The 15,816-nt window shown below is 40.1% G+C and overlaps 1 protein-coding gene across 3 annotated transcripts in view; it reads right to left on the bottom strand.

The window, feature by feature from the left end:
• LOC133559428 (centrosomal protein of 170 kDa-like) overlaps window positions 1-15,816 on the bottom strand; it is a 101,344-nt gene that overhangs the window by 44,604 nt on the left and 40,924 nt on the right. For all 3 annotated transcript variants that reach the window (XM_061911169.1, XM_061911171.1, XM_061911170.1), the window contains exons 3-7: window positions 12,592-12,681; window positions 9,252-9,330; window positions 9,063-9,121; window positions 8,758-8,977; window positions 3,460-3,591 (exon numbers count right to left, since the gene is read on the bottom strand). In XM_061911169.1, the coding sequence (XP_061767153.1) occupies window positions 3,460-3,591; window positions 8,758-8,977; window positions 9,063-9,121; window positions 9,252-9,330; window positions 12,592-12,681 (580 nt within the window). The remainder of the gene's footprint in view (window positions 1-3,459; window positions 3,592-8,757; window positions 8,978-9,062; window positions 9,122-9,251; window positions 9,331-12,591; window positions 12,682-15,816) is intronic.

Here is a 15,816-nt window from a genome sequence, read left to right as displayed (position 1 = left end):
CGCTGTGAAGCCACACCAATTAAGAACGACAAACACATTTTGGGAGAACATCCTCACAGTAACACAACATAAACGCAACACAACAAATACACATAATCCTTAGTATTCATGACACTTCCTGACTATTTTATACACACCGCTAGCAGCAAACCCCCCCCCACCCCCCCGCGCGTCGGTAAGGTGGGCGGGGGGGGGTGTAAAATATATACAGGAAGAGTCACAGATACAAAGGATTATGGGTATTTGTTGTGTTGCGTTTATGTTGTGTTACTGTGAGGATGTTCTCCCGAAATGTGTTTTTCAATCTTGTTTGGTGTGGCTTCACAGCCTGGCGCATATTAGTAAGTGTTAAAGTTGTTTATATCACAACTATCAGTGTAGTCTGTATCACCCAGTATGCCTGTCAATCTTGTACGTGTGATTGCGGAAGCTGCACACAACATGTTGCCGGACCAACAATCGGTTCGTACATGTTGTTGAATGTGTTTAAGGTAATGGCTTCACAACACGCCCATATTCTTGTAATCAGGATGAAAGCTATTGGATAGTCGCAGAAACGTTAGCGGCTCCAATTGTCATCATTACTCTGTGAAACAGGTTTAAATAGCTCTGTGAGTGGTAAAGGCGGACAACCTCTGATGTATTTCAGCGGGCGGTTGGTGGGCGGGTACAGTCCTGATAAAATGTTGGTTCGGGTGGACGGCGGGTGGATGACGACTTTGGCAATGCGGATGCGGATGATATAATTGCCTATCCGCGCATCTCTACTTCAAAGCGTCATAAAAAAACTATAAAATAAATTCACTATAGTAATATGCACCTGGGGATAGATTGATCGGCAACACTAAATTGGCCCATGTGTGTGAATGTGGGTGTGAATGTTGTCTGTCTATCTGTGTTGGCCCTGCTATGAGATGGTGACTTGTCCAGGGTGTACACCGCCTTACGCCCGATTGTAGCTGAGATAGGCACCAGCGCCCCCCGTGACCCCAAAAGGAATAAGCGGTAGAAAATGGATGGATGGATGGATGGATGGATGGAATATGAGCCTCCTCTGCATGTACAAGGGGAGTTATTCAAATGGAAATGAGGCATGCTTAGCAGAGTACTAGCAAATGCTTAACTAATGATCTTTCTATATAAATTCTGCGTGAGTGTGATGTGCGGAATGAGGGGAGCTGCTTGTGCAGTGGCAGCGTCACCCAATAAGTGACAATACACAAGGGGGTGGGGGCACAAGACGAAAGGGGCGCCGTCAACGTAGCCTTTTCACTAAATTTGGTGAAGAGGACACTGACACACAGGAAACAAAACACACGTACAAATATAGGAACCTGCTTTCAATACCTTTTCATCATATTACCTCAAAAACAGGCAAATTAAAGCTTTTTGACTAGATACCCAAACTAGAGTTGGTAAAACAATTTGCAATCACACTCACCTACTTGCACTGCAGACATGGCAGATCCCATTCACCAGCTTTTTGTACACATTCAGTCCAAAAAAGATAAAAACTCAATAAAACCTATCAAAATAATTCTGCAGGCTAGTGAAGATGCTGCCAGAGATGCCATCCAGATGTGGCATGAGATTTTGAGCACAGCCCACGCACTAAAGCAGTCTGGGACAAACTGATTTGATATCGCTAAGCTCTTTTACCACTGGTGTAGCCGCTAATCCTGTTACTCTGGCTATGCAGTGACAGTTAACGTGACCTCGCAGTCAAGTCCGGAGGGCGCACACATATACAGTATATACAGCATCATCTGTCACTAAGCTCTTTGTGTGATCTTGGATGGACATGGCTCAAACAAAACAATGTCTGTTTGGACGTTAAGTGGTGAATAAACTATGAGGCGTTGTGCACAGACGCGATTGTTGTCGTCATTAACATAAGGCGCTAGAGCAGAAAAATACAGCAGTACCTCAGTTTGTTAGTAATCTGCTCCTGACACCCAAAACTAATAACACAAAACATATTTTATAAACGGAAGAAAATGGATGGATGGATGCATATTTTATAAAGTTAAAGTCCCAATGATTACTTAAATATAGGAAATGTACAAAAACAGAGGCAAAATTTGCACTGTACATAAACAGAGGTACCATTATACTTACGGTAGAGTACCAAATGTCGGTACCACTGGCTATTGATTCACATAAAATCAAACGGTACCCTATTTCGATACCGTTGTTGCATGTGACGTCACGTCCGGTTTCAGACTTGCCAAGTCTGGTTGCAGGCTAAATAACCGTTCAAGGAAACAATCACTAAAGCGGCAACAAAACTCCCTACAAATAATGTTGCAATTTTCAACACAAACAAATCGGTATAGCTCGGTTGGTAGAGCGGCCGTGCCAGCAACTTGAGGGTTCCAGGTTCGATCCCCGCTTCTGCCAACCTAGTCACTGTCGTTGTGTCCTTGGGCAAGACGCTTTACCCACCTGCTCCCAGTGCCAACTACACTGGTTTGAAAAATGTAACTTACATATTGGGTTTCACTATGTAAAGCGTTTTGAGTCGCTAGAGAAACACGCTATATAAATATAATTCACTTCACTTCACAAGTGAAATTGAAGTGAAGTGAAATAATGTTTATATATATATATACGCTTTTTCCTCAAGTGACTCAAAGCGCTTTACATAGTAAAACCCAATATCTAAGTTACATTTAAACCAGTGTGGGTGGCACTGGGAGCAGGTGGGTAAAGTCTCTTGCCCAAGGACACAACGGCATTGACTAGGATGGCGGAAGCGGGGATTGAACCTGCAACCCTCAAGTTGCTGGCACGGCCGCTCTACCAACCGAGCTATACCGAGCAAGTTTCTATGGTAGAAAACGCCAAACGTAAAGTAAGGCTTCACTCTTCCAAACAGTGCTAGCATGATGCTAATTTACATTCAATTCACTATAGACAAGCGACTTTTAGCATTAGCGATTTTAAATGGCGATTTTAATATCTCTAAATTTGGTAATGAAATCTACAACTAACATGCATGATACGATCTAACATCTGGTGTGTAATAAGCACAATACTTACAGTACAAACACTTTGTAGGGGGCAACAATACACATTCAGCTTCCTGGAAGAAGCTTCTTCCAAGATAGATACTATAAATAGCCAAACATTACTGCCATCTAATGTCTTGGATCTGCAACTGCATTGCAAATGAGACTCCGATATGTGATAATAAAACAATATATTACAACTGGACAGCACAGTTATCATTTTTAGCTCATTAAATGAATGTTAGATTAAAAAATAAAATGTTATCATCAAACCATTAACATTTATCAACACACAAAAATGTACCGAAAATTGGCACCGTTGAGTACCAGTATCGATTCCCAGGTACCAGTAATTGGCACCATATCGATTCAAATGTGAATCTAACCGAACACAACTTGAATGTCATCAATCAACTGTTTCCCTGTGTGTGACGGTGGAACGTCCTACCAGTGAGGTCATGCTTCCTGCCGGAGATCTTGCTGTCCAGTTTGAAAGAGTTCTTCTCATCTGTGTCACCATACCCCCACCAAGCCGGCTGGCCGTACAAGGGGGTCCCACGAGGCAGAGCTGCACCATCTCCTGAGAAAGAGAGCATGTATTATTTTACTCAGTACTCCGTATTTAAGGCTGCATTATTATTAGTAGTTTGTTATTGTAGAAATCCCAAAAACTTTTGTATGCCTTTCTTTTTTTATCTGTGTACTTCAGCCACTCAGGGAAATTAAATTGTTGATGTAGATGATCATATCTACTTTACAGATTTACTTTACAAAAAAGAAGTGTGGAATACTCTTGTTGCCTTATTTGTATTTGACTATATTAAATGTTTGGATATGTTTGGTGTTTGGCGCAGACGGACTGCAGCACGTGGACCCCAACTTAAACAAGTTGAAAAACGAATTCGGGTGTTACCATTTAGTGGTCAATTGTACGGAATATGTACTGTACTGTGCAATCTACAAATAAAAGTCTCAATCAATCAATCAGCAGGAGGGGATAGAAAGAAGAAAAAAAAGACAGATAAGGAAATTGTGGGGACAAGACAGAAAGAGACAACAAGCAACAAAAAACAAGAACAGAACTATGGTACATCAGCAAATACGATGATACCAGAAATTAAAAAATAAAAACAAAAGAATGAAGTAGATAGTGATAACTCAGTATTGAAAATTAACATTACTGCACTAAAATTTAAAAAATAATAACAATATTGATAAAGAATAATAATAATAAATATGTACCTATATTATCCCCATTAGGATCACTTCAAATACAACAATATATAAACGTAATGAATAATTGGATTAAAAAAGAAAGGAAAGTGTGGGCGTGGGGGTATCAGACTATATTAACCTTTTACATTGTTATGGTAAAATTAGGTTACGCTTCAGCAGTGTCAGCTTTTGAGTTTCTACATGTGGAGTTGAACTACGGAATGCTTTGAATGCGGGTTTAAAAAAATGTCCAGCAATTCAGTTTAAAAAGAGATACAGAGACATAATTTACATTTCTAATAATCATAAGGTGATTACATTATGATTAATATTTTAATTATTTGGGTGTTTATTTGTGGAGGAGTGGAGGAGTTCAAGTACCTAGGAGTCTTGTTCACGAGTGAGGGAAGAGTGGATCGTGAGATCGACAGGCGGATCGGTGCGGCGTCTTCAGTAATGCGGACGTTGTACCGATCTGTTGTGGTGAAGAAGGAGCTGAGCCGGAAGGCAAAGCTCTCAATTTACCGGTCGATCTACGTTCCCATCCTCACCTATGGTCATGAGCTTTGGGTCATGACCGAAAGGATAAGATCACGGGTACAAGCGGCCGAAATGAGTTTCCTCCGCCGTGTGGCGGGTCTCTCCCTTAGAGATAGGGTGAGAAGCTCTGCCATCCGGGAGGAACTCAAAGTAAAGCCGCTGCTCCTCCACATCGAGAGGAGCCAGATGAGGTGGTTCGGGCATCTGGTCAGGATGCCACCCGAACGCCTCCCTAGGGAGGTGTTTAGGGCACGTCCAACCGGTAGGAGGCCACGGGGAAGACCCAGGACACGTTGGGAAGACTATGTCTCCCGGCTGGCCTGGGAACGCCTCGGGATCCCCCGGAAGAGCTAGACGAAGTGGCTGGGGAGAGGGAAGTCTGGGTTTCCCTGCTTAGGCTGTTGCCCCCGCGACCCGACCTCGGATAAGCGGAAGATGATGGATGGATGGATGGATGGATGGATGGTGTTTATTTACCTATTATTTGTTAGTTTTACCATCACTTAGTACTTTTTATGTATGTGCCTATGTCTATATTTACGTACTGTCTGTGCCAAAAAAAATCTTTATTCGTGAAATATAGGTTATAAATAATGTATTCAAAATAAGACAATTAAATTAATAATTGTATAGATGATAAAAAGTGTGAGTAAACAAGTTTTATTTCTTCCCACTGATTTCTAAATGTAAAAAATCTAATCATTATGCATTGTTTTTATTGTGGAGTATTTTGTTTTTGTAGCGGTCTTTTAATATGTCTGGAATCAAATGACCTGTACTACCACTAAATTAAAAAACAAAAAGATCCTTTGTGCAAACTTTAGTGACTCTCCTCGTGTTCACACTGGCTCAAATATTCCAAACCAAAAGGCATGTATTTATGAACGCAACCTATTTTCTCTTAATTGTTTGGCACGATTGTCTGTATTTGTTTTTTTTGCAATTCTTATTTGTAACAATTCTCAATCGATTCATATAATATAAAAATATATAAAATCGATTTAAAAAATCTATATTTATATATATATTTGTATTATTTATTAAATTTTTTAAATGTCCTGTCCAGCCACTCAGGCAAATCATATTGTTGATGTAGATGATCATATCTTCTGTACATATATACTTTAGAATAGAGAAGTGTTGGATACTTGTCTTGCCTTATTTGAATTCAACTTTATTAAATGTTTGAGTATAATTTTTTATGTAAAAACAGTTTTCTTTTAAGTAATACAAAAGTGTATTAGAGCTGTTTATGCATTTTACAGAAGAATGTAATTAATCATAAAACTGGCACCCAATGTTTTTAAAAAAGTATTGATTTTGAAAAGAATCCAATAAAATCGAATCACGTGGTGGCCAAAGATTCACAGTCCTAGTAGACAAGACCAATCTCTCTTGTTTGGTGCTCGTTCACAAACGCAAACTAGCCATATCAGCAGACAAAAAGCACTAAGGTTCCTTTTAACAGGAGGAAACACGACAAGTGTGAACGCACACTAAGCGTGCCACATCGTTGAATGTGCTTTATATAGCAGCGTGGGCACTTGGGGAGAGTGGCCGTGCGCAACCCGAGCGTCCCTGGTTCAATTCCCACCTAGTACCAACCTCGTCACGTCCGTTGTGTCCTGAGCAAGACTCTTCACCCTTGCTCCTGATGGGTGCTGGTTGGCGCCTTGCATGGCAGCTCCCTCCATCAGTGTGTGAATGTGTGTGTGTGTGAATGGGTAAATATGGAAGTAGTGTCAAAGCGCTTTGAGTACCTTGAAGGTAGAAAAGCGCTATACAAGTACAACCCATTTATCATTTATCATTTATTTTGATATATAATTCCTGTTTCCTGTCTAGTAGTTATCGACCACTTAACACACACGTTTGCAGTAAAATTCAAATAGTGAATCAGCACTACGGTACACTTGCCTTTCAGGAGCAAAGAGGTTTGATGAAAACACTTATAACTCATTGTGTATCATTTGTATAGAGCAGCAAAGACGAAAAATGAAAGTATAGTAAAGTACAATAGTATACTATTAATATAATTTAAGCTAAAGCCTCATCCTTTGTTGCTTAAGTATCAATCATCCCACACTGTGAGGGCATAATCACACGATAGCAGGATAATTATGGGTGTTTGTGTGCAATAAATGGGGCTCTTACCGATATACAGTACAATAAATGCATGTCTGGTACAAGTTAATACATGGGTGGGCGCTACACGATTGCAAAAACACAGCAGATTTACTACAAAACCACAAAAGTAGGACTCATAAAAGATGCATGTGGGTGGCTTTGCATACATACAGTATGTATTGGATACAGTATGTCCATCACTTTATATAGTACAGTAGGCCATGTGCCCGTGTGTGTGATTGGTACTATGCTGAGATATATGGAAAAAGTAGTTCTGGCATATGGCTTTGTATTAAGATGAAACTCGTATTACTTAATCCCTAATAATAACAAGCTCTATGTGGACTTGTTTCACCATCTGGAGCTTAAAAAGGACCCCTGCTGGTGAGGGATGTCAATGATTACAAATGCCCTCTTGACAAAAACTATCTAAAAGAAGTAAGATTATGTTGGTAAATAAGGCACAGTAAAATATTTTTTTTACTAGATGACAAGTGCACCGCCTTTGGCCCTGAGTAAATTGTGATGTTTTCTTAAAGGAGAAACACACCCAGACACATTGTACAGCATAGTATACACAACTCTGCCCCCTGTGGGCTGTTGTAGAATATCACAGGGCATCCTGGACATTTGGGTCAAAAAAGTGAAATACAGGTGAATCTCAAAAAATGTAAATATCTTGCAAAAGTCCATTCATGTCAGCAATTCAACTTATAATATGAAATTAATATGTCATACAAACTCATATATCAAGCCTTTATTTGTTAAAATTTTGATCATCATGGCTTACAATAATATTTTCTGATATATTCAATTCAACGTTTTCTTAAGCTGTAAGCCATAATCATCAAAATTAGAATACCAAAGAAAGCTGGAAATATCTTGAGTTGCTCGTTATGTTGCGGAGTCCAAACAAAATCGTGTTTCAGATTAGTCGTGATTCTTATTTGTAATGATTTTTAATGAATTTATTTAATGTATTTTTTTTGTCCCGTCCAGCCACTCCGGCAGATGCTCATATATGCTGTACGGATTGACTTTAAAAAATAAATAAAGTGTTGGATACTTCTCTTGTTGCCTTATTTGTATTTGACTTTATTCAATGTTTGGGTAGAATTGTATTAAACCAAAAATAGTTTTCTTTTAAGTAATATAGAAATTGATCAGAGCTGGGGGGGGGGGGGGGGGGGGGGGTATTATGGGGGAATGTAGTTAAACATAGGACTGACTTTGATTGATTGATTGAAACTTGTATTAGTAGATTGCACAGTACAGTACATATTCCGTACAATTGACCAGTAAATGGTAACACCCGAATAAGTTTTTCAACTTGTTTAAATCGGGGTCCACGCTAATCAATTAATGGTACAAATATATACTATCAGCATAATACAGTCATCATACATCCAATGTTATTAGAAATGTATACATTTTGAATCAAGAATAGTTTTAAATATATAATTTTTATTCTGAATTGAATCGTTACCCAAGAATCCAATCGAATCGTGAATTAGTTTTAGTTTCACCATCTAAATCCAATTGCTGGTATGAGCAAACCTATACATGATATTAAAATGTTTTGAGTTTCCCCTGTAGATAAGACATTTTCACTGAAATAGTGTTCCACTACAATTGATTTTTATAAGTAATAGAAGCTAGACATGTTCCTCCAGAGCAACATTACGGCTATGTATCTTGTTTTAAAGATATATCATTAAAAATATTACACCTATAAAAATGTGCTGGTGCGTTTTTTTTGAGTGTATGTTTTCATTAATTCCACAAAAATAATGCAATGCATTTTACAACAAACATATTCCGAGATTTGCGTTTGAAAGTGCACGGTTTATGTCTATTTTCTCACCTCCAATCTTCTCCTCTGCTTTGTGAGTGTCTCCAGATTTAAGTGTGGGCTCTCTTGAGGGGGAGACCCCATCTGTTGTTTTTTGGCCGTTCCTCGGGGCGCCGCCACTGGGAGAAGACTTTTGCGTCTTTGACGGGGTCTTAACGGGAGACTTGCTCGTGGTTTCACCTTTGGCCGTCGGCTTCTTGCTCAGCTGGAGGCCGCTGGTGAACTTCTCATGCTAGCGGCAGACCAACAAAGACAGATGGTGATGAACACTATTCAGAGGTGGGTAAAGGGGGGGTGGTTGGCGTTTACGGCCCCACCTTGAGAGCCTCCTCGGGTACAGTGAGCTCCCCTCTCTCCACCGTGAACCAGTTGGTATGTGAGATCGGCAAAGTTAAGGAAACACCAAGTAAACGTGCACAGATTTAGCGCAGCGCATGCATCCCTGAGTAACACCGGTGTGATAGACATGTTCTGTGAGGGTGTCTAGACGATAGTTTGAAGGATATCATATCCAAACCTCAGCTTGTCCTCCAGGTTGAGGGTGATGTACATCTGCTCTTGAATGCGGACGTCGTTTACAAAGGTCTGCAGGGAAAGACAAGTCTACAATTATTTCTAAAGTCTTTCTAAAAATCATTGCAAAAAAGTCCAACAAAATGATGTTGCATTAAGCACAAAACATCTAAAATGTCAATTTTTAGAATCACGGAGCAAAGTAAATGTTCAACACATAAGAACATTGCCCAACAAATCTGCTGACTCAACAGCAGGAAACTCCCCTCAATCCAACCAAACAAGCCCACGGTTGGTGACAAAGCAGGAAATGGCTCTGACTCCTACTTCCTGTGGACGATCTGGAAGAGGATGTGAGCGACTTTCTGCATGTGGGTCTCATCTGCAGGGGATGGTGGCTGTGAGGGTTAATCACTGCTTATGAATGGTACCGCATAGAAACAACAAGCTAACCAATAATCTTGTTTATTGCTGCATAAACAATACAATACATAAAGTAAGTGTCTTTCTTCCAATAATAATTCATGCAAATCCAATTATCGCCGCAATTTAAATAACCAGAGTCTCTAATAGTCTGCTAAAGCAAATAATTGCCGACATGCCAACTTTGCATTGCTGTGGCCGTCGTTTTTTTATTAGCTCTACAGGAAAACAGTAGCTGTATTTTAAGTATGAGAGGTCAGTATCCAGCGGCTTCATCTACCTATGTATGTTTTAAAACAGATTGAATTGTTTCTGCGACAAAGCTTGTACCTCAAAAAACTCATATTGTGAAACCCATCAGAATTAATTTAAATACATTTTTAACAAAACAGGGCGATGCGTTTGGAAAAGAAAAAAAACTTTGGATAAGAAATTTTGTTTGATAAAACAATACAATAGAATGTAGTACAAACAACTACAGTAGTTTTATGAAGTAGTGTCATAATAAGGTAGGGCATTTACTTTGGAGAGTGGACTTTGAAGATGACACCTCCGAGCTGCTTCTCCGTCAAACACACCATCAGCAGCGTCTCCATATTTTCATAGATAAATGTCTGCCATTTAGTTATTTTAACGGCCGTGGCCGGCGTTATCAACTCATGATTCTGTGCAGGCTAGTAGTGCTACGCTCAAACTGCTTGACCAAGTCAGCTACACGCTCTGTCATGTTTAGACTATTTATGTATTTAATTCCCCGCGACTCCAAAAGGAATAAGTGGTAGAAAATGGATGAATGGATGGATGTATTTAATTCAATGAATTCACAGTGACTTTCTTCATTCCCATGGCTGGATAAACAAAGTTACAGTATGTCCATCTCTAGCTTTTGCTAGCGAGTAAGACCAGATGGTTCGGTCGGCTCTTGCGGGGTTCACTGTGGCATTCACTAGGCCAACGGTCGGCAACCCTTACCACTCAAAGAGCCATTTCGACCTGTTTCACAAAATGAGGAAGCCAATAGGAGCCGCAACTATTCTCGCCAATATCTGCTGGTGGTCACCCAGATGACAAGAATAAGGGCATGCTATGAAGCCATTGCCTTAAACACCTTCTACAACATGTACAAACTGCTTGCCAGTCCAGCAACATGTTGTGAGAGGCTTCCACGGATGCACGCACATGACTGGAAGGCATACTGGGTGACACAGAGTACACTGACGGTTGTGATATAAACAACTTTAACACTCCTACTAATATGCGCCACATTGTGAACCCACACAAAAGAAGAATGACAAACACATTTCGGGAGAAAATCCTCACAGTAACACAACATAAACGCAACACAACAAATACCCATAATCCTTTGCATCCATGACATCCTGACTATGTTATACACCCCGCGAGCACCAAACCCCCCCACCAGCCCTCCCTGCGTGGTTGAGGTGGGCAGGGTTTGGTCCTCGCGGGGTGTACAACATAGTCAGGTGTGTCATGGATGCAAAGGATTCTGGGTATTTGTTGTGTTGCGTTTATGTTGTGTTACTGTGAGGATTTTCTCCCGAAATGTGTTTGTCATTCTTCTTTTGTGTGGGTTTACAATGTGGCGCATATTAGTAGGAGTGTTAAAGTTGTTTATATCACAACCGTCAGAGTACTCTGTGTCACCCAGTATGCCTTCCAATCTCATACATGTGCCAATAGAAGCAGCGAAATGCATGTGTCCGGTCGGCACGCAAATACCATTCTGTGAATGGCGGGCGTGATGACGTTCAAGAGGACGCAAATAGCATTTCGTGAATGGCGGGCGCGATGACGTTCAAGAGGACGTTAAGAGTAATATCCTCACGGCACACCCTTAATATTGTAGTCCGTGTGAAAATTGGAGAACGTTGACTCCGGGTGATGTCCGGGAGAGGCATTGAATTCCGGAATCTCCCCGCAACAATCTGGGGAGTCGGCGATTGTGCAGCTGAGCCGCATCAGAGTTGCCAAAGAGCCGCATGCGGCTCCGGAGCCGAGGGTTGCCGACCCCTGCACTAGGCCAACTAGCGGCGGAGAGGATCGTAACCTGGATTTTTGCTTGCAACCGAAAGCAGAAGAATTAGCCAAGTAACAGCTTTTATCTAAAAAAACTCAAACAGGGGCACTCCTATTTCGAGATAGCACTGCTTTTTGGCAACGCTACTCTGTGAGTGTGAAGCTCACACTTGACATGCGTGTTGTTTACCTTTAATTCCTAAGTGCCATTAATGCTGACTAAACAGTTTGCTTCTTACCGCCATCACAATATTGGTACTGGAGCTGCTTTGCTGTGCAATATAAAACATACAATGTGGTCAAAGAGAACTATATTCTAATTTCCATTTTCTTATGTACTCCCAATCATTATGAAAGTTCTCTCCAATTACCATTTGCTTCAAATTAATGACCTGTCTCTTCTGTGTTTTAAGTAAACATACTGGTTACAGTATATTTCCTATGCAGGGTACAAGCGTCGATTCCAAGTATTTTTGCAGACAATTAAGAGATATTTAACAAATTAGTTTTTGTACAGTTGGAGTAAGAGAGTGCTGGAAAAACAATACAACCTAATCCAGGAATGACCCAATGAGATGCTGGACCATTCAGCTATGCGGTCGATCAATAGCATAGAACGTCCCAAGGTTGTCTTGTAGTTTATAATTTGTCCAATAGGTTGTCCCCATAGGGAGGGATTTAAATAATTGGGTTAACATAAAAATTGACCTCAACCCTGATTAACATCTTCATTGGGCTCAGGGGTTGATTAAGAGAAGACAATTAGAAGGTTGTATTGACGAGTTAAAACCTGACTGGATCGATCTCCTTCAATCCGCCTTTTTTAAACCATTTGCTCTTCCTCCGCATGTTTATGTTGACACATGTACTCACCCCATTCAGACTGCCCAGGTCCTTGACTTTGTGTTCATCTGAGCCTGGCTCGTAGTTGATGACGGCGTGCTGCTTGTCCACGCTGCGTGACTGCAGACCACAAACCAACACGTAGCATTAACAGACGGCGTATAAAGCATACTTTTAGGTCATTAGATTGTTCATTGGTTCCTCTGCTCATGTGATGACTGTAAACTGAGGAATGGCAGCCATTTCAGACATAAATTCGAAGAATTATATTAGTATTCCGCAAAGTATGTCAGGGTTAGACGGAACAAGTATGCCTTTCAGATGTCAATGTCACTGAATGGTTCACCGTATGTTCAGATTTGCTCTGTATGTGTAGAATTCCAACAAGCTGAATTATTTGGAGTAAAACTCACACTTTGACACCAACATCTGTTATCCATTTGTACATTTCGAGGTAGAAATATATGTCGATAAGAGCTGGGAAGCAGAGGAAAGAAGGCCTTGAGAAGCCCTTTTTCGCCAGCCAGCCGTGATACAGATTACCTTAGTGAGATTAGGCTGGATCAAACGGGATAGAAATGGATTGAGCAGCTTGTTTGACCTCACACTTGGAGTGAGCTGACTCCTGCTTGTCACACACGCGTACAGATATTGCTTTAATACGGTAAACAAATACACAATTTACCTTGTAGTGTGCATTGAATAAAAAACAAAACAAGAAAATATCGCTAGAGTATGTTTTATAGAACGTGTCTTGTTATTCAATGTGTGACCATGCCGGGTTTCATTTGGTGCATGACTCCATTAGTCTTCCTCTTTCAGCCATGTGACCAACGCTTGGCTTGTAGGGGCGGTCACGTAGACAATAAATTGAAGCAGCGACACTCCTTGTAAAAGGGTTGTGCTGAATTAATCACAAAAACTAAACAGGCCGTAGAGAATTGTAAATCCAATTTTGACAATTTATTGCATCAGAAAATCAGGAGAGGACTGTGATAACACTCAGGTCAGCATGGAAAAGATCAGCAGACTGAAACATGGGGGAGCTATTTTTACCTCTGCCATTGAGCTGTCTGTTGGTTAGTAAGCAGGACTGCACAGAAACTGCTCAAGTTTTCTTTGAAACAACTTCTAAGGGGTTGGGCATGGTTAGGGTTAGATGCAGGATGTTAACAAACCAACATTAATCAACATTTACTTATGCATCATTTCAAAGAATGTTGACATTTTCAACACTAACATTATCAATGATGATTTAGAATTGGGTACTGAGTGAAATTAGTATTTTATTAGCCTTGACGACTGATTCAAATATTGTCATGCGGGGAGTTTAGAAAATCATCAGACAGCCTGCGGCGTTGGTAAGAGGGTATAATGTCATAGCAAAGAGTGCTGCGGGCTGGATGCAAAAACAGCGGACTCACTCGGATAAATCCAACTCAAGCATTTGCCCCACTTTCTATAAATAGGGCGCTGACCAGAGGTACTTGCAAGCTTTTTTACAGTCTTGGAATCAGCATGTCAAAATGTTGCTGCAGGTGTGATCAGAACAAGACTTTAAGACGCTAAACCAGGGGTCTGCAACCTGTGGCTCTGGAGCCACTGGTGGTTCTTCCGCCTCTTTGTTGTGGCTCCCTCAGATTTTTTTTAACCAAGCAGTGAGAAAATCTAGCATTTTTAAAAAGAGTTTTATAATTTCCGACTGTCTGTGAGGCCATGAATGTGCACAAGCGCAAGGAAGGCAAGTAAAAAACACTGGAAGCCTGTGTGTTTAGTTCAGCTTCTCGAGTGTGCAACCCTTTGGTTAAACTAAACATAAATACTTGCCACAAAAAAAAAAAGAGAAAAGAAAAAATAAATACATTTCTCATGGACAGATTGATTTTCCTCTAAAACAAGGGTAGGGATCCTATGGCTCTAGAGCCAGATGTGGCTCTTTTGATGACTGCACCTGGCTCTTAGATAAATCTCAGCTGACATTGCTTAACACGGTCTGTAATTAATAATTCGACTGGTAATCACAGTGTCAAAAATAACGTTCAAAATATAAAACATTCTCATGCATTTTAATCCATCCATCCGGTTTGTACCGTACCTGTTCAAGAAGTCGCATGAATGGTAAGTATTTTATTTATTGTTGATTAGCTTCAGAATAACAATGTTATTAAAAAGAATAAGAGACTTATTATACTCTAAAAATGTTGGTCTTACTGAAAAATGCACGCATTTAGTTGTATTCAGTCTTAAAAAAAATATTATGTGGCTATCATGGAAATACTTTTTAAAATATTTGGCTTGTACGGGTCTCTCAGCCAAAAAGGTTCCCGACCCCTGCTCTAAAATAATAAATAAAAAAAGATGAAAACTTTTTAAAGTTTATAAGCCGTGTTATCCGCCTCAATACTATTTTTCATTACTGGAAGAGGTGGAAAAATGTCTCTCTGGATCGTAAAGGTCAAAAGTCGACAAACGTCAAAATAGACGGTCGCAAAAATAAAAGATAGGTTAGGCAAATGTTGATCCCAGTTGAACAAAGTCCTTGAAATTACCACAAATGTGGCAGAAGTCAGACCAACTCGATTTGGAGTTATTTTTATTTACATAAACACCCTTACTAAGCTGTGTCTAGCGCAGGGGGGTCAACATTTTTTTTATTTCCTAATTAATTGAAATTTTTGTTTCTATCCATCCATCCATCCATCCATCCATTTTCTACCGCTTGTCCTTTTCGGGGTTGCGAGGGGGAGGTGGGGGGGCGGTGCTGGAGTCTATCTCAGCTGCATTCAGGCGGAAGGCGGCGTACACCCTGGACAAGTCGCCACCTCATCACAGGGCCAACACAGATAGACAGACAACATTCACACTCACATTCACACAATAGGGCCAATTTAGTGTTGCCAATCAACCTATCCTCACGTGCATGTTTTTGTTTTTAACGATTCTTAATTGAATCAAAAAAATAAAAAATAAACTTTTTAAAAAAATTGACCTTTTCATCCAGCCTCTCAGGAAAATCATATTGTTAATGTAGATTCACATATCTACTGTAAAGATTTACTTTCAAAATGAGAAGTGTTGGATACTTTTCTTGTTGCCTTACTTGTATTTGACTTTATTAAATGTTTGTGTAGATTTTTTTTCAAACAAAACCAGTTTTCTTTTAATAAATATAATTTAGGTATTACAGTTGTTTTTCTATGTTTTGGATGGATGCAGTTAATCATAGAGTTCGCACCCAATATTTGAATAGAGATT

This window comes from Nerophis ophidion, linkage group LG09 (genome assembly GCF_033978795.1).
Source record: "Nerophis ophidion isolate RoL-2023_Sa linkage group LG09, RoL_Noph_v1.0, whole genome shotgun sequence".
Taxonomy (NCBI): Eukaryota; Metazoa; Chordata; class Actinopteri; order Syngnathiformes; family Syngnathidae; genus Nerophis; species Nerophis ophidion.
The sequence above is the reverse complement of the archived record's forward strand: the minus strand, read 5'-3'. Positions and strand labels throughout refer to the sequence as shown.